The sequence below is a fragment of the Chiloscyllium plagiosum genome, chromosome 10, assembly GCF_004010195.1.
Source record: "Chiloscyllium plagiosum isolate BGI_BamShark_2017 chromosome 10, ASM401019v2, whole genome shotgun sequence".
Classification (NCBI taxonomy): Eukaryota; Metazoa; Chordata; class Chondrichthyes; order Orectolobiformes; family Hemiscylliidae; genus Chiloscyllium; species Chiloscyllium plagiosum.
Genome location: NC_057719.1, coordinates 32,924,504 through 32,944,337, shown reverse-complemented (window position 1 = coordinate 32,944,337; position 19,834 = coordinate 32,924,504). Strand labels below are relative to the sequence as shown.

General features: G+C 40.7%; 1 protein-coding gene across 9 annotated transcripts in view; it reads left to right on the top strand.

The window, feature by feature from the left end:
- Positions 1-19,834, top strand: part of mdga2a (MAM domain containing glycosylphosphatidylinositol anchor 2a) — a 932,327-nt gene that overhangs the window by 714,326 nt on the left and 198,167 nt on the right. For all 9 annotated transcript variants that reach the window (XM_043697342.1, XM_043697346.1, XM_043697340.1 and 6 more), the window contains one exon: positions 1,237-1,385. In XM_043697342.1, the coding sequence (XP_043553277.1) occupies positions 1,237-1,385 (149 nt within the window). The remainder of the gene's footprint in view (positions 1-1,236; positions 1,386-19,834) is intronic.

Genomic DNA, 19,834 nt, shown 5'->3' with positions numbered 1-19,834 from the left:
CTCCCTGTGCGGTCTCTCTCCCTCTCCCTTCCAGTCCACCCTCTCATCACTTCCCTCTTCTGGTCTTTCATTTCTGTTCAAAACCCAGATTCAATCCATTCTGATGTAGAAGTGCTGATGTAATGATTCAGAACTGCTGGGGATTTGCCAATCCTTGCTGTTTCTAAATATTCCCACTCTTGGCCTCCCTCTCCTGAATCCATGAGAGAAAGGCAACGAGGACAGAAACAGCTTTGAAAGTTATTTTAAAAATACATGAATTATCAAAGACTGAGCACTTCTGAACCCCCAGGGATCTCATCTCCATAATATCAGAACTTCAGCTTTAGACTGAATCTGGATCTCGAGCGGAAACTCAAGAGCACTTGAGGAAAGCTGCTTCTGGGTGAGCTGAGGAAACAGAGGTCCCAACAAAGAGGTCAGGAAGTGGTAAAATGCTGGAATTCAGAAGATGGAGAATAGGGAGAGGCATCAAGTTAAATGGCAGAGAGAAGGTGAGTTCGCAATTTGAACATCAGGAGTGTGGAGAGACCAAAACATGGAGGTCTGGAGTGCCAAAGAAGCTTCATCTTTAGGTTGGAGGAAAGCAAGAGGTTAGGGAATAGGAGAGGCACCAATCAGGTTATGTTCAAACAATTCTCAGCAATACTTAATGAGTTTGTAAACTCCATTAATTTACCAAAGGTAAAGTAAATCAACATTAGACAAGGTAACTTTAAATAAGGGCTCAATGCGCAAAATTCCACCGTATAAACTTCGAAAGAAACCATCATTTGAGAATCCATTTTCTGTGAAATTTTGATTTGTTTATTCAGTATTTTGATATCCTAAGATTATTGCACAAAACCCTTTTGTTTTAAATGGTCCTTAATGATCTATTTCTATAAATGAAATCATGCTTTGTTAAATTTGAGTTCAGTTACATGTTCTGAATGTTCTGTTTCTCATAATCTTGAGATTATGTGACCTCAAGAAACAAAACTGCCTTCCTAGTGGAAAAAATTGTATCATTCATAATGAGTCTCATGGATTTCAATGCATTGTTAATGTCACCTTGCACTCATTTGAATTACTGATTTCTGAAGCTGCTTGCAATGTATCCTCTTATGTATTCCATTATTGTTCATGGAGTGTCAGCATTGCTTATCATGGGGAAAGTACATTATGAACAGATCATTCTATTTTAATGCTCTGTGCACTTCGTGGTTCAGTAGCTCATATTTTTTTTTGTTCCAGGTAAAGCTTACCCTCCTGAATTCTATTATGATACACCAAACCCACTCTGGCAAAACCGAGCACGCGTGTACTCCTACATGTTGCAGTGGACTCAGATGAACCCAAATGCTGTTGACCGTATCCTTGCATATCGTTTGGGGATCAGGCAGGTATGGAAATTTAATCACCTCCATCTCTCCCTCCCAGAGAAATAGTTTGGCTGTTCCTCAAGGATTATCACTTGAAGGCACAATGAACCGTCATTTGGTTATAACAGGCACTAATTTGACCAGTTGTGCTGTGACAGTGGTTTAATGAGTCAGTTGAAAGATGCAGTGTCTCCACATGATTCATTATTTCAGACATTGTCAAAGAAGGAATATGACTTTTTATTCATACAATGGTAAATAAAATCATTGTCACTATAAAATAATTACCATGTTGGCAGCAACTAGTCACAGGATAATACATTGACTTTGTTTTAACTCACCGAAGAATAGGTTCAAACAAGTGAGCGCTTCTTATAATTGTCTTGATTGTGCTTGTGGCAAGTTTCTTTAAATAGCTTCTGAAGCCTATGTCAAGCAATAAAGATATGTAAATACATTCAAAAGATGTTTGCCCATAGCCATTTGTATTGTCGCTTTGCATGATTCAGTCACTGGATGAAATTTGCTGTCATTAACAGTGATTTTCCGTCATCTTGAGAAATATTAGCCAAAATGCAAGCTCTTTGAAAAAAGATGAAGAATTAAATAAAACACAGATGAATGGATCCTACTCTAATGAAAATTACGCTAATGTAATTTTGTAGAAAATTAGTAGATTCATTCAAAGGTAGACTGGTATGTGAGTTTAATTTTGTCACAGAATTTCATAGTGTATTGGGTTCTGTCTTTAACCTTTTGGCTTGCCTTCAAGTCCCAATACCATGCATATTAAGCAATAAATGAGCAAGTTCTTCTCTCAGCTAGTTAAATGTTTGCTGTGAAATGCATTTAGATGATGTTAATCCAGTTCCCCTGTGAACAGAAGCTGACAATACAAAAGTGCTTCACAATGAGCTAATGTAGGAGTATAGAGTGAGAATGGAGGATAATGTTTTGGTCATGCAGTGGTAGTAAAGTCCTACCTCTAAACCAAGAGAACCCGGCTCAAGTCCCGCCTGCTCCAGAGATGTGTATTATTTCAGAGCAGGTTGATTAGAAAATACCTAGTATGAGAATTGTGGAGCTCTTGTGGTACACTGGTACTGTCCCTACCTTTGGTCTAGAACACTCAGGTTCAACATCTTAGTAATGTCTTAATATCTAAAAATATCTTAATACCAATTTATAATGTGAGTTCGGCCATGTATTTGAACCCACTCGTGTGGTATATTGCTAGCGACAGGAGGCCCAAGTTCGAATCCCATCAACCTCAGAGGTGTGTCATAATATTGCTAAAGAGATTGGTTAAAAATATCTGAGTGAGAATGGTTTTTATGAGTCTGCTCCTGGACATGGCTGTCAACAGGTCGAGGCAATGTGCCAAGGAGGGGGTCGTAGTTCCCAACTACCCTTCCTCTGTCATGGCTGTATTTCTACATGCGTGTCCATTATTCTCGATGTTATTCGAGAGAGAGGGCACCTCAAGGGATGGAGTGCCTTTCTTTCCCCTTCCAATTCCATTTTGATTTGATCCCCACATTATTTCCTTTGTCCCTCAACTTTGATGTTATTGCAACACTTCTGATGAGCTGTATCCGTTAATTGATGTTTTAACTGGAAAGCAGAGGTGTTTTGATGGTGGAGGATAAATAAAAAAAAAAGCACTGATAATTTGGTGTTGGAAAAAAGATCTCCAGTTTTGCATGAAAACAATACTGGATATAAAAAAAAATAGAAGAAGAAGAAATATTGAAAGAGAATGCAGCATAGGGGCACTTTTCCCTACCTCTGTGGTAGGAGGCCAGCTTTGGGTCCCACCTGCTCCAGAGGTGTATAATAACAGATTGCTTTAACAAGTCGAGACTGAGTATGACAAACCAACTCTTTTGTGGGTGGACTTGATGCTATTTTGTCTCGATAGCACAGACAGAGAATAGAGTTGCAGTTGAGAGAATATTAGTTAGACAGAGATTCACAGAGACCAGCCAGACATATTAAAGACTTGTTGACTGACGGATAAACATTTTCTCTCATTGTGATCATATGCATCAAGATGTTCAGCTATGTTATACTCACCTCTAAGCCAAATGATCATTGATTCCAGACTCATTCTACAGCCTTGAGTATCATGACTGATACTTGCAGTACCTAAGAATTGTTACACTTTCAGAGATGGTTTATTTGAGATTTTAAGCTGAGGCTCTAGGGTCATTGTAAGACCCAGGGCATTAATTGAAGAAGACCCAAGGAATTTGGCCTAATGTTTATACCTGACCCAAAACTACTAAAACCAACTCATCTGGTCACTTCCATTATAACTGGGAATAGGAGCTGATTGTGCACAAATTGGCACCCATGTTTGCTATGTTATTATAATGGTGTCTTATGAGGAATTGATTCATTATAAAGTGCTTTGATGATCTTGGAACTGTTAATTTCCCCCATCTTATGTTAAAATGTTTCATCAAATAAGGTTCATGGTACCCAATCCACCGTGGCTCGGAGTGACTTTTCTCATGCAGTCTCTGCCTGTCACCTTGATAGTTATGCGTCTGGATGCCACATCGCCTTTCTCTTGGCAGAAGGTACTGGCCACTGCAAGGACCTTGCTTCACTCAAGGTGCTGGTACCATGTTTGAAGCCCATCTGCACACTGGCAGGCAGGACCTGTCTCCACCATTCTCAATGATCACCTTGCCCAGAAAGACAAGGTATTTCCTCACCTTACCCACTGAGACATGGAAGTGCTCGTGAACAACGTGAGCAGCACTTTATCCTACTGACTGGCAAAGGAGGACAAATCACCAGTTAAACAGATCACATAGCAGTGCAGGAGAAGGGTCAGTGATCTTCTGCACTCCACAAAAGTAAGTGCCACCATCTTTTTTTCTGCAACCTCACACTCCTAGGAGTACCACTCACACTATCTCTAACCTGTTTCTCACCAGGGCTCACAGACTACACTTTCATATTGCACACAGCATATCCACTCAATAGTTCTTCCCCACCTTATGCTTCCAAAGTACTAACCCTACCTGCCCTCTGTGCTTGCTACTCACTCACTTTATCATTTTATCACCTGCCTGTTCCTGTGTCACTATTAACTGCTCTTCCTTTGAGTTCCAAAGCTCAAACTCTATCTTTGTCTTCTGACAGAAAAGCTTGGCCAGTATCAAGGCCAACAGGTTCGAAACCAATGGAGGAATAGCAGACCTCACGATGCACATGTGCTATGAGGGAAATTGGTTGGAGAAGGGTGCAGGTGCTCACGTGAGGATGTGGAGACCTCAAAGGCAGCTAACCAGTTAAGCTTCATGGTGTTGAGTTGTGGTACTCTCCCATTCTCATCCAGGTTAACTCATTCTTAACCTACACAAGGTTTATCTCACTTAGACAACTAATTCTCTTGCTTTACCCATGCTGGCACGAGTGACACCTAATGTAGGGCCGGCAAGAAGGGACCAGCACCGGAGACCCTCCGCTCCACCTCCTCCTCCTCCGAGGAAGCGACTGAATCCTCAGAGATACAATGTCAAGGCTTTCACGCAGACCATCCACCAGCTCAGAGACTTTCACATTGGTGGGTGTGTTTTCTAGACTAGATTCAGGAACACAATCTGCTGAGAATATCCCTGCCATGTTTCCACAGCTGGTTGAGGAAGAATGCCCACTTCTCTGACCCTCCAAGAACTACGGGAGGTGACGTACCTACTAAGCTTCAGGCAGAAGATGATCCCATGTTGTAGGCCATTAATGACTTTGCTGACATGTACAGATAGGCACAAGAATATCAGGATATTTTGTCAGAAGCCATTGATAAACTGGATTCAAGGATGGAGGAGCACACCAATGATATTTGCACCATGCTGGTTCTGGATTGTATGCATCTGGCTGGCTCTATGATTGGTTGGTGACCACCTTAGAGACACAGAACATCCAGCGGGATATCAGAGTCTGCAGATTTGTGCATGGACTTGCACTTTATTGCTGTCGCTATAAGTCTTTGACATCAAAGGCACAATGACAAGGGGATAAGGGCTTGGATGAGTTGTCCAAGCATTTAAACCTGGAATTTTCTCTCTCCACCTTTACATTTCTTTCTGATTGTTGAAGTCATTCCTTTAAACCTGCATCTCTGACAAAGCTTTTGGGTCACCTGTCTTAATGCCTATGTGTGACTCAGTGTTAGGTTTTGCCTAATCATGCTCCTGGGAAGTTTTACTATGCTAAAGATCCTACATTTAAGTGCAATTTGCCACTGCTGTTAATTAGAAAGTGCTAAAAGTGATAGCAATATAATACTTGTCTTACATTTTAATGTTTTTCTGCTTACCTGTGCTCTTAATTGCAAACTGTTCAACAAAGAGTCTTACTTAATAGATGAGACACTTTCGGGCACATTTTCTTCCTGTGGCTTTCGATTGTGCTTTGTGCCATTTATTTGCAATTGACACAAATACAATTTTCTGTACATAACTATCTGGAAATGTGATGCAGAGTTAAAATTATTTGGCAATTCCAATAGTACAATTAAGCTGAATCTAACTCACAAATTCAAACTATTTATGCAGTAATGGTTCCAGTAATAGCCTAAAAATGCTAATAGGCTGGTTGCATGCATCAATGGATACAGCAACCAAACTTCTTGCATGCTTTGTTATCAAATGTGTATAAATGCTTCAGCCACAGCAAATCACTGAGCAGCAATTTGGTGCTGGATGGAGAAAATGAGACATCAAACAACTTGAGACCAGCAACCATAACATTTGTTTTTGGAGCACTGTTGGAGCAGAACAAATAGTCATGATTTGCAGCAAACTATTTATAATGAGAAGATTTCACTACCTAACTGGGCTTACCAAAAGTCTTATATGCAAATTTGAAACTTGGGCAGGTGGCTGTCCTACTTAATTCAATAGGTTGTAATTCCCATGGCAATTCTGCTGATCAAAATTGCCAAAATAAATCACAAAACTTTTCCCAGTATCCAGAACAATAATTTGCAAGTGTAGAGTTTTTGACCCAGAGTTATACTCTGTATGCTAATAAATTCATGTTCTTACAGAACATTGAATTGCAAAAGTGGCAAAGTCATTGGTAGGAATAGTCTATAGGCTCCTCAGCAGTAGCTCTACAATGTGATAGAGAATAAATCAGGAGGAATGGGGGCATGTAAAAATGGCAGTATCTTAATCATAGATGATTTTTAATCTTCACATCAATTGGGATAGTCTGACTGACAGAGTAGGAATTCATAGAGTGTATTTAAGACAGTTTCCTCAAAACAAAATGTTGCAGATCCAGCCAGGGATCAAGCTATTTTAGATCTTGTGACTTATGATGAGAAAGGTTTACTAAATGATGTAAGAATAAATGATCCCCTAGGAAACAGTGACCATATGGGGGCGGCACAGTGGCTCAGTGGTTAGCACTGCTGCCTCACAGCGCCAGGGACCTGGGTTCGATTCCTGCCTTGAGCAATTGTCTATGTGGAGTTTGCACATTCTGCCCGTGGCAGATGTTTAAGAAAATAGTTAATATCTTACAGTGAATGTGTACCCCAGTGAGAAGGAGGGTGGCTAAGCAGGCGATAAGCAAATGATGATCAACCAGGGAAGTTAAGGATGCATTCAACTTGAAAGAAAATCACATGATGTGGCAAAGCAAAAACTGACAAAGTTAGAGGATAGGGAAAGTTTTACAAAACAACAACAGAACACCAAAAAAGTAATAGAAAGGAGGAAGAACATTAAGGTAAGCTTACAAGTAACAATGATGGACAGCAAAACTTTTTTTATATATTTAAAAAAAGACCCCAAAGTGAACGTAGAATGAGGATGGGAAAATAATAACAGCCAATCTGGAAATGGCACCGGAGCTGAATAAATATTTTTCATCACTCTTCAGAGAGAAGAAGTCAATAGCAATTCACAAATACTAAATAATCAAAGAGGAAATGGACGAGAGAAAATAAATTCAATAACTATCAGTAGAGAAAAGTGCAAGAGAAAATATTGGGGTTAAAGACCAATCGGTCACCTGGACCTGATGGATACATACAATATTCAAAGAAATAGCTATGGAGATAATGGTTGCGCTGTTTGCAATCTTCCAAGAATCCTTAGATTCTGGAATAGTTTAAGATGGTTGGAAAATTGTCAATTTAACATCTTATTTTAAAGGATAGAAGAAAAATAAAAGCTAACTACAGGCTAGTAAGCTTAACATCAATTATTGGGAAAATGCTAGAGTTTATTATAAAGAATATAATAGCACAACATTTAGAAAAATACACAATATGATCAAGTAGAGTCGATATTAATGAAGAGGAAACCATGCCTGACAAATCTATTAGAGGAGGCAGTGATAAGCAGAATAGATAAAGAGAAACAATGGATGTAATTTATTTGGCTTTTCAGAAAGCATGTGATAAGGCACCATATGTTAGGCTACTTAATCAGATAAGAGCCCATGGTTTTGGGGATATTAAATCAGCATGGATCAGAGATTAGCTAATTAATGGAAATCAGTGAGTTGGGATGAGGACTTTTTTTTTAGGATGACAACTTGTGACTTGTGGATCAGTACTGGGGCCACAATTATTTACAATATGTGTAATGACTGAAATGAGGAAAATCAATATACTAAGTTTGTGATCACCCAAAAATAAATGGGAAGAGGTATGGATAACACAAAGAGTCTGTAGAGAGATATAATCAGGTTAAGTGAGTGGGCAGATAGATGATAATGTGGAAAAGTTTGAGTTATGCATTTTGGCAGGATGAGTAGAGATGAATATTATTTAAATGGGAAAAAAACTGTAGAAAGCTACAGGACAGTAAGCTTTGAGTGTGCTTAAATCACAAGAAGCTAACATATGTAGAATGGAGTATAAAAATAGGGAAAGTTTGTTAAAAAATACACAATGCACTAGTTAAACCACACCTGGAATACTGTGAACCGAATTTGTCCCTTTGTTGAAGAAAAGACAAACTGGCATTGGAGGTAGTCCAGAGAAGGTTCGGTCGGTTGATCTGTGGCATTGAAAGATTGTCTTCTGAAGGGAGATTGAGTAAGGTTAGGTTTCAATCATCAAAGTTTAGAAGAATGAGAGGTAATCATATTGAAGCATACAAAATTCTTCAGGGATTTGACAGGGTAGATATGGAATGGTTGTTCCCCTTTTGGGAAAGTTTAGAACCAGAGGACATGAGCTGAAAATAAGGGGTTACCCATATAAATGTGTCTAATTGCAAGAGAAAATGCCTCATAATAAAGCAGAAAGCACCAAGACAGATGGTGGCATGCCTGACGTTTGGGTCCCCACTTACTATGAGACGATGAGACGTTGCTGACTATGCCTGCCCTGAGCAGCTGACTAATCATGCCCAAGCTCCTGACCTGTATTGGATGCTACCATGGTATTGCAACCTCCTGTCTGAAGGATGTCTCCCTTAACTTGACTAAGGGCTATTCCCCACAGGCTTTGAGACATAGTCATTTGAAATGCAGTGTGATCACTGTGTGCACTGGAGGCACATGGTGCAGTTTTAAGATTGACATAGAACTGTGCTGTAATGTAACATGTCCTCTCCATTGACTGATCACTGCTGACAACAATGCTAGGTTGACTAGCTTTGTGGCTGTGCTAAAATGTAGGACAAGACAGAAGCAATGAGAGTCTTTTAAGCTCAAGCCAACAGGGCAAAGTGCAAAACAGGATGGTAACGTAAAGTAGATATACTGTGAGTATTCAGAAAGACTCAAAATAAATGAGAGAACAAGTGAAAAGCCCTGAGATGCAGCCTGGGTCCAGTCAATAATGCGGGTGCTTGTGTCTGTCTCCAAAATTTCCTGTCATTAGCATGGGAATGAAAGGTGCTGGAGCACTCCAGAGAGCAACACTGAGCTTCAGAAGGTGCACTGCCAATGGATTGGAGATGGTGCATGATAATACGGCAATGCTGGCACATGTCAAATATCAAGGTTCGTGGACGGAGGCTGTCTCAGGTCACTGGATAAAAGAGTGTGTCCTGAGATTCTGGTGGCAGGAACCCAAGCTGGAGCTCCAGGGAAGCAAGCTACAAGGTGAAGTCACCAGGTACTTGCTCTGACTTCCACATTGAAAACTCTTGACACCTCATTTCTATTCAGTAAGTGGGAAAATGAGAAACTGCATATTCATGAGGTGAGCTTAAGTAATAAGAAGGGTGATGATAAATAATAATCCATGCTACTAGGCCTTTGGTCACTCATAGAACCCCAGCTTCTGTCGCGACACTACAGATTTCTTACAGAAACTCAGCGGACCAGTCGAACCGGGAACATTCCTTGTCACAATGGATGTTTCCCACTCTTCACCAGCATCCCCCACAATGATGGCATCGCAGCAACAGCCTCAGTACTCAACACCAACAACTGCCAATCTCCAAACACCATCCTACAACCCATCCGCTTTATCCTTGATCACAACGTCTTCACCTTTGACAACCAGTTCTTCATCAGATACATGGAACAACCATGGGGACCAAATTTGCACCCCAATATGTCAACATTTTCATGCACGGGTATAAACAAGACTTCTTTACATTAGATTACATTACATTAGATTACATTACAGTGTAGAAACAGGCCCTTCGGCCCAACAAGTCCACACCGACCCGCCGAAGCGAAACCCACCCATACCCCTACATTTACCCCTTACCTAACACTACGGGCAATTTAGCATGGCCAATTCACCTGACCCTGCACATCTTTTGGACTGTGGGAGGAAACTGGAGCACCCGGAGGAAACCCACGCAGACACGGGGAGAACGTGCAAACTCCACACAGTCAGTCGCCTGAGGCGGGAATTGAACCCGGGTCTCAGGCGCTGTGAGGCAGCAGTGCTAACCACTGTGCCACCGTGCCGCCTATGCAGGATCTCCAACTAACACTATACACCAGGTACATTGATGACATTTTCTTCCACTGGACCCACGGAGAAGACTCAACAAGTTCCATCCCACCATCAAACTCACCATGGACTATTCTCTACTATCTGTCTCATTCTTGGCCACATGCATCTCCATCAAGGATGGGCACCTCAGCATCTCACTCTACTGCAAATCCACGGATAACCTCACGATGCTACACGTCTCCAGCTCCCACCTGAAACATATTAAAACATCCATCCCCTGTGGACAAGCCCTATGCATACACAGGATCTGTTCAGATGAGGAGGAACATGACACTTGGAAATGTTCAGGCATGCCCTCATAAGAATGGGGTACAATGCTCAACTCATTGACCACCAGTTCCGACTTGCCACAGCGAGAAACCGTAATGACCTTCTCAGGAGACTGACATGAGCTACAACTGACCGGGTACCTATCATTGTCCAGTATTTCCAGGAGTCGAAAAACTGCACCATGTTCTGCCCAGCCTGCAACACATTACCAATGAGAGTGAGCACTTTGCCAAGACCTTCCCCATGCCTCCATTTCTCGCCTTTAAACAAACCCCAAACCTCAAACAGATAATTGTTCGTAGCAAAGTGCCCGGCTTTCATTATGATAGCATACAACCTTGTCACAGTAGACGCTATAACACGTTTCCGTGTGTCAACACGGACACCACTATTACACATGGGGACACTTCCCACCATGTATGTGGCAGGTGTTCATGCGACTCAGCCAATGTTGTCTATCTCCTACGCTGCAGGCAAGGATGCTCTGAGGCAAGACCAAGCAGAGCCTACGGCAACAGATGAATGGACACAGCACAACAATCAACAGACAGGAGTGTTCCCTCCCAGTTGGAGAACACTTCAACAGTCTGGGATGTTCAACCTCGGACCTTTGGTGACCGCTCTCGAACATGGACTTCAGGACAGGCAACAACGAAAAGTGGCCAAGCAGAGGCTGATAGCCAGGTTTGGTACCCATGAGGATGGCCTCAATCAGGACCTTGGGTTCATGTCATGCCACAGGTGACCCCATTGCACTATATACATGCACACACTCATGCAGACCCTTTCTCAAACACTCTCAGAAACAATCCCACATGCATCCTCTCACAGACTTATACCTCTTTACACTCACACACACACACACACTTTTTCCAGACACTCATAACCACCCCTCACCCCACCACACACATATAAGTTTGTGGGGTGAATTTGTACTTGCCGAATTACATTTTACTTTGCTCAAAAACTGCATGAATCCATGTAAGATCTGTAAATCTGTTTTTAAAATTTCAATCAGTCTGACCATTGTGGCACAGACAGCCTCGCACAGGGAAGCTCACAGCTTCAATACATTATCTGGGCAAAAACATGACACCAATTCTTAAAGTCCACTTGAGAGTGTAACTTTTAAAAAAATGTTTTGCGATTTAAATATGAAAGAACTGAAACCAACATGGTCATTCAAAAAGATAAGAGATTTAATGGACAATCCAGGTCTTTTTCAATATCTAATTTCAGTTACATCACACTTTTGCTCTTTGTAAACTTTTGCTCTAAATTCAGTGTCTTACAATCTTATTCTCCACAACCACCTGATGAAGGAGCAATGCTCCGAAAGCTAGTGCTTTCAAATAAACCTGTTGGACTATAACCTGGTGTTGTGTGATTTTTAACTTAGTTAGAAGCTGGTCTCCCTGTTCAAAACTTTCCTGAAAAATGCAACATTTTGCTCTCAATTCTGAGAAGGTTCTTGCTGGACACCTCACCCGATATTCCCATATTTCCCACAATGGCTCATGTTGTAGCATGCTGGGAAGATTCTGCATGATGTTCTGGTCTCTGGACATAGAGAATAAGTGCATCATTTTCTAGTCCATAATTTATTCTCAATGGCAATGGATGTACAGAACATAACTGAATAAATGAAAAAAAATAGACTATCCTCAAATGTCAGCCTGTATTCAACCGGAGACTGATATATTTTTGACAAAAGACTGATATGAAGTATAAGTCCACGCCAACCAGAAAATAGCTAGAATTGTGGTTAGAATAGAAAAGAATCCTCAGAATTATGGGTGGCACGGTGGCTCAGTGGTTAGCACTGCTGCCTGACAGCACCAGACCCCAGGTTCAATTCCAGCCTTGGGCGACTGTCTGTGTGGCGTTTGCACATTCTCCCCATGTCTGCGTGGGTTTCCTCCGGGTGCTCCTGTTTCCTCCCACAGTCCAAAGATGTGCAGGTCAGGTGAATTGGCCATGCTAAATTGCCCATAGTGTTAAGTGTATTAGTGAGAGGGAAATGGGTCTGGGTGGGTTACTCTTCGGAGGATCAGTGTGGACTTGCTGGGTTGAAGGGTCTGTTTCCACACTGTAGGAAATCTCATCTAATCTAATCATTATGGTAATTCGGAATTCAAATAATGTAGAAATAGTTGTCAACATTTCAAATGTTTAAGCTGCCAATACTGTAACAACAGCAAGCTATATTTATACACAACATTTAATATACTGAAATACCCCCAAAAATTTCAGAGGGCATAAAGATCAAAATATGAAAACAAATGACATGGGGATTTTGATTCAGAGGACAAGGATTCAGTTAAAGAAGCAGGTTTTTAAGGAGTGCTTTAAATGAGGAAACTGGGGTAGAGAGGCAGAGAGCTGGAGGGAGGCTATCCTGCAGACAACTAAAGACAGTGGCATCAATGGCAGAATAATTATAGTTTGGCACAAAATGCCAGAATGAGAGGAGCACATGAACCTCAGACAGTTTGAGGACTGGAGGAGATTACAGAAGTAGGGAGATCTTGTCTGTGGAGGGAATTAAAAACACAGAATAAGCATTTTGAAAACAAGACAATGCTTGTCCAAGAGCCAGTGTAAGCCAGCAATAGGTGTGATAGCTAATAGGCTATTTTGGCATCTTAGAAGGTTAAAAAGAACTTGACCTCTCCTTCTCAGTTTCCATGCACAGATTGAAAGCTCCTACCAAAGCCATAGCAGCCTAGCCATGACTGTGGGAGAGCTAACTCCTCTGGCAAGGTGGGATTGTATGGGGGCATGGAGGAGTCAGCTATTGTCTGTGGCTGTGGCCCAGCTTGTGTTATGGGTCAGGCAGTTGAAGGGGGTTCTCTCATTTTACCTTGCAGTAAACCACCCCAATCCCAGTCCATACTTGCCCTCCTCATCATCAGCCACACCTTTTCACCCTGAGCTTAGAAAAGTCCTGCACATAAGCTGCCCATATTGCTGCGTTACATCAGTCAGTGTAGGGATCAGACCTTATTAGGCTCATTCTGATTGGCCTTCTGTCACCAGGAGACTTTATGGCTGCTGTCACTGATTGGTTGGGGAATGAGATCCCAGGCCTTTAGCTATCTGGAGTATTGAAAATGAGAGTGGATATATCTAAAGCTTGTCATGAAGAGCTGGGGTCTGGATGTATATACATTAGAAATCCAGCCCTGTAACAATGATAAAGATGGAGCTTGGTCACAATCACAAAGGATGCCATTTATGGCCTTGGTAAGAGCTGTTTCAGTGCTGTAGCAGGGACAGAAATCTAATTCAGATATACAGCTTCAGGAAAATAAGCAAGGATTTGGGGGGTGCAAACATATTCAAGAAGAGAAATAGGCTTCACACCCTGACAAAATAATCATTCCATGTTTCATAATTATTGGGCAGGGAGTTGAGATTTGCTGTGCCAAAGGAAAAACTTAATCATTTATATTCAGTCAAATCAACCAGTGGATGTTTATTTGTATAATACCGAGAGAAACAGTTTCAGTTGTTTAAATTAGTTGAGCTCATAAGAGAAGTTGAATTTGATTACAGCGTTGGAAAAGATGTTTCTTCTAGCTTTAGAGTATTCTGTTCAAATGCTAGTCTGATGAGATTTTTTTTGCCACAGGATAGTTGTTTCTTTCCCTCATGTAATTACACTTGAGCAAATTCTGAAGCTATGACACTAATTATGGAATTGCCTTGATATGTGTGCATTTTATTTGACTAATAATTTTCAGTTTCTTGCTTTTCTCCCAGTAAAGTAGAAATATTGCTCTGTAACAACCCTGGTAACTTTTTATTGCAGTTTAATTAGTTCTTTTATTTAGTTTAATGAGTTATTTTCTTTTTATTCTTGCTTAATGCATGTTTTGCCAAAAGTGCGACTCATAAATTGGACTGTGCTTTGTGTGTTCATACTGTTGGGATTTCAAACTCATCAGCAAACAGAGCTGGTTGCTTTGGATTGAGTGTTCTCAAACATGGTGTACAATTTAGGTTAACTGCAAGAGGGCAACATTTGCCTTTTTAGCTATTAAAGTGATTGCAGGTCACTGTGTGTGCTTGCCTGAAAATGGACAACTGTAGATTGGGACTCTATTCCAATGGGATAATAAGCTTGCTTGACACTGCATCAGGTAGCATTTTATTCACTCTCCCTCCCTGAAAGCGATCTAACAGACAGGAGGTACTTGATCAGATGGAATGATGCAGCAAGATGGATAACTGTACCCTTCTTAACAACCCCTTCATAGCTCATGGCTGAGAACAGTTTTAGACCCATTTTCCAGGAGATCTATAGCTAAGACAGCAGCTAAACAGTTGAACTCAAGACTGTTCTTTCTTGCAACCCAAGGGAATCTTAAGATCTGCAACTGCATCTGTCTATATTTTCCCCTTCACACCATGCCTTACACCATTATACACTTGTTACCTATTTGTCTGATATTGTTTTGAGTGGAGGAGCTGCTGTCAGTAAGAAATCACCACTCTCACTCAAGATTTGAAAAATCATGTGAACAAATCTGAGGTCAGTTGTCAGGCACAATTAATTTCCTCTGAAAAGGCAAAAACACGACTGAATGATATAAACTCTCTAAAGTTTGCCATTTGTCAGTTTATCAGAAACACATTAGTCCAATTAATGACCAGCGTTGCTGAATAATTAGGTCACTGGAGGCAATTCGGTTGAAAATTCACTGTGAATTTACTGCAATGATTTACTACAACAAAACTATTCAGAGAGAATAACACATTTCCTATTGCTTGGACCTTGTTATGAGTCTTGACATAACACATCTTTGTACACTTAGTGACACACATACTCCATTGACCATTTTGCCAGTTTTGCTAGTTTCATTGACAATTCCAATGAGCACATTGTTAATGAATTTTAAGCACTTTTCATACACATGCATGCCGACTTTTATTAGTTCTGAAGCTCTCCCAAAGAGTATATTTCTCAAGTGTCCCCGGTGGAGTAGACTATCCTCTAAAGGGGTTCATTGGCTATCCAACCTACTTTTAGCAGCTCTAGTCTGCATACATTGGGTTTCTCATTCCTGGGCAATCAAAGTTAAAGAAGGTGGCTACTGATATTGATAGGAGGCCGCTTCTGTCAAACACACCCAAAGGAATCTGGATCCAACCCCATTCCTGCCTCAGCAAAACTTAGAAGTACCTTGTTTGAGGTGGGAATTCTGATGTTCAACCACATTTGCCATTTTTGAAACAACTAAGAGACTTTTCATGTGATGAAACTTTCGGCCATTGTCTCCAAATGAGCTATCTATGCTTACAGAAATCCCTTGATCCTTCTAAATTCACCAGCACATCTTGCTCACTTAACCAAAGCTTGAAGAATCTTAATGACCTAATCGAAACCATATCTTTACTTCCATCACACAAAATACATTAGTATAGCAAAGCCATATAATTTAGTTGCTTTTCATTATGTCTCACTAGATATTCTAAATTTTTCAGCCAATTTTGTTTCCAATGGATCAATAGTTTCAACACTTTGTTCTTTACCATAACTGTCCGTGCCTACAATCCCATGATATTTTTTTATTTTGCTAATCTGTAAATCTATTATGTTATAGATTATTCTACATGCTGTTGGGGCAGATGGATGTGTTAAGGTAAATTAATTTTCATTGTATAATGCTTCCATGGAAATACACTTCCATTTGATAGCCCTTGAAAAATTCTGCTGTTCTGACTGATCTGTGTCATAAAAATGCTATCCAAAACTTCCAAAATCGTGTGTAAAAATATTTTATGCCAAAGGGCTAGTGGATGGCAAGAAAATGTGGCAAAAACCAGGGTCTCATTGCAATCTAAGGAAAACAACTGGATTGCCTTTTCGCTGTATTTCTTCATGATCTCAGAACCCCATTACCATGCACCATTCAATCACATCATAATGCGTGGTATAGTAGAAGGAGTTTATTTGATTTTTATTTTTTGTCTATCAGATAACTGTCAGAGCTCCATGTAAGTTTAGATCTATATTGTATGTGATCTCGAGTTACATAAGACATACAGCCATACAGGTGATTATAATGATTTTAATTTGAGTCTTTCTCCTATCCTCCTTCAGTTCATATTAATGGTCTCTTAGTTATGCACTTCCCCACAAAAGGAAACATTCTCTCTGCATTCACCTCATTAAAACATTACATAATTACAAAGGATAGGGGAAGCTTTGAATCAAGCCTGATTCCTCTTCAATCAGTATATCCATCTATGTCTCCTTCATATGCTAGTCTTACTTCTTGAATATGTCTACACTGTTGTTTCAGCTATTCACTATGTTAGCAAGTTCTACATTCTCATCAATCTTCGGGGGCAGGATTTCCTTCTGAATTCCCTTTTGGATTTCTTGGTGGTGATTTCATATTAATGGTCTCTTAGTTATGCACTTCCCCACAAAAGGAAACATTCTCTCTGAATTCACCTCATTAAAACATTACATAATTACAAAGGATAGGGGAAGCTTTGAATCAAGCCTGATTCCTCTTCAATCAAACAAGCCTGGTGATTGGTGTCACTACAGCATCAGGATATATGAGAAAGAGGAGGCTATGGCCTAGAGGTATTATCGCGAGACAATTAATCCAAAACTCAGCTAATGTTCTCTGGATCAGATTCAAGTCCCACCACAGTAGATGGTGGAATTTGAATTAAATTCTGGAATTAAGTAACTACTGATGTCCATGAAATGATTGTTAGAAAAAACCCATCTGGTTCACTAATGCCCTTCAGGGAAGGAAGTCCGCCATCTTCACATAATCTGGCCTACATTTGACTCCTGATCCACAGCAATGTGGTTGATTCTCAACTGCTCACTAACTCTCAATTCTGTTCAAAGGCAGCTGTGGGTAGGCAGTAAATGCTGGCCAGTAAAGCCCACTCCCACAAGTAAAAAAAAGCCATTAACCCATTGAGCCTGCTCTGTCATTTAATCTGTTTATGACTGATTATGGAGTTCAACGCCTTTTATCCACACTGTCTCCACTACCTTTTACGCCATTGATAATCAAAAATGAATTAACCTCTACTACAAATACACTCAAAACCTGAGCTTGCAAAACTCAGGGTTCTAAAGATTCACGACTGTCTGAATAAAGAAATTTCTCCTTAGCCTGGTTCTAAGTGTTATCTCCCTTATTTTTAAATGTCTCCCCTGGTTATCAATTTCCAAACAAGTGGAAACATCTGACCTACATCCATCCAGTCTATCTTTCTAACGATGCTCTCCATTTCAGTGAGATCATCACTCATTCTTTGAAACTCCAGTGAATACAGACTCCATTTCAGAATCTCTTTTCATAAGATGCTGCCATCATCTGTAGCAATGATATCTTTTCTGAGATAGGGTGACCTAAATTGCACATAGTACTCCAGGTATGTTCTAAATAAGCTTTTAAACAACTGAAACAAGGCTTCACTACTCGTGTGCTTAAATCCTCTTGCAATAAAGGATAACATTTCATTGGCTTTCCTAATAGCTTGCTGCTCCTGCATGTTAGCGAGTTATTGACAAGGGACATCTATACTTCCCAATATCTCAATATTTCTCTCTTCTACCAAAATAAATTTGAGAGGAAGAAGATAGAACCTGAGGTAACAGTGTTACAGCTGAATGAAGGCAACTACAGAGGCATGATGGAGGAGCTGGGCAGAATTGACTGGGAGAGGAGGCCAGCAGGAAAGATAGTGAAACAACAATGGCAGGGGTTTCTGGGAGTGATACAGGAGACACAGCAGAGATTCATCCTGAGGAAAAAGAAGCAGAGCTAAGGGAGGATGAGAGAACCATTGCTGATGAAGGAAGACAGGGATAGCATTAAAGCAGAAGAGAAAGCATATAATGTGGCAAAAGGTAGTGGTAAACCAAAGGATTGGAAAGCTTACAAAGACCAGCAGAGAATAACAATAAAAAGAAATAAGGAGAGAGAAGATAAAATATGAGGGTAAGCTAGCCAGTAATATAAAGGAAAACTGTAAGAGTTTCTTTAGATATATAAAGGACAGAAGAGAAGCAGAAGTGGACTTGGGCTACTGGGAAAGTGATGCTGGAGAGGTAGTAGTGGGGAACAAGGAAATGGCTGAGGAACTGTATAATTACTTAGTTTCAGTCTTCACGGAGGAAATCATGAGTAAAATTCCAAAACTTCAAGAGAGTGAGGGGGGAGAGCTGAGTATGGTGGCCATCACCAAGGAAACGGTGCTAGAAAAACTGAATGGCTTGAAGGTGGATAAATCACCTGGACCAGATGGACTACACCCCAGAGTTCCAAGGGAGATAGCTGAAGAGATAGCAGAGACGTTAGTATGACCTTTCAGGAAATGCTAGAATCCGGGTGGGTCCTAAAGGACAGGAAAATTGTTAACGTGACACCCCTGTTTAAAATGGGAGTAAGGCAAAAGACAGAAAATTACAGACTGATTAGCATAACCTTGGTCATGGGTAAGATCCTGGAATCCATTTTGAAGGATGAAATGTCTGAATATTTGGAACTGTATGGTAAAATAGGGCAAAGTCAGCATGGTTTTGTCAAGGGGAGATCCTGCCTGGCAAATCTGCTAGAATTCTTCGAGGAAGTAACAAACAGGTTAGACCAAGGAGGCTAATGGATGTCATCTACCTAGACTTCAAGAAGGCCTTTTACAAAGTGCCACACAAGAGGCTACTAAATAAGATAAGGGACCATGGTGTCAGAGGCAAGGTGCTAGCATGGATAGAAGCTTGGCTGTCTGGCAGAAATCACAGAGTGAGGATAAAAGGCTCCTTCTCAAGATGGCAGATGGTATTCAATAAGGCTCAGTTTCACTTTATACATGAACGATCCAGATGAAGGAACTGAGGGCATTCAGGCTACGTTTGCAGATGATACAAAGGTAAGTAGAGGCACTGGTAACATTGAGGAGGCAGGGAGGCTGTAGAAGGATTTGGGCAGATCTGGGGAGTGGGCAAAGAAGTGGGAAAATGTGAGGTCATGAACTTTGGTAGGAAGAATTGAGGGACGGCTGGAAAATGGGAACCTTTCAGAAATGAGATAACGAGAATCCAGAGAAAGTATATTCCTGTCAGGGTGAAAGGAAAGGCTGGTAGGTAGAGGGAATGCTGGATGACTAAAGAAATTGAGGGTTTGGTTAAGAAAAAAAAGGAAGCATATGTCAGGTATAGACAGGATAGATCGAGTGAATCCTTAGAAGAGTATAAAGG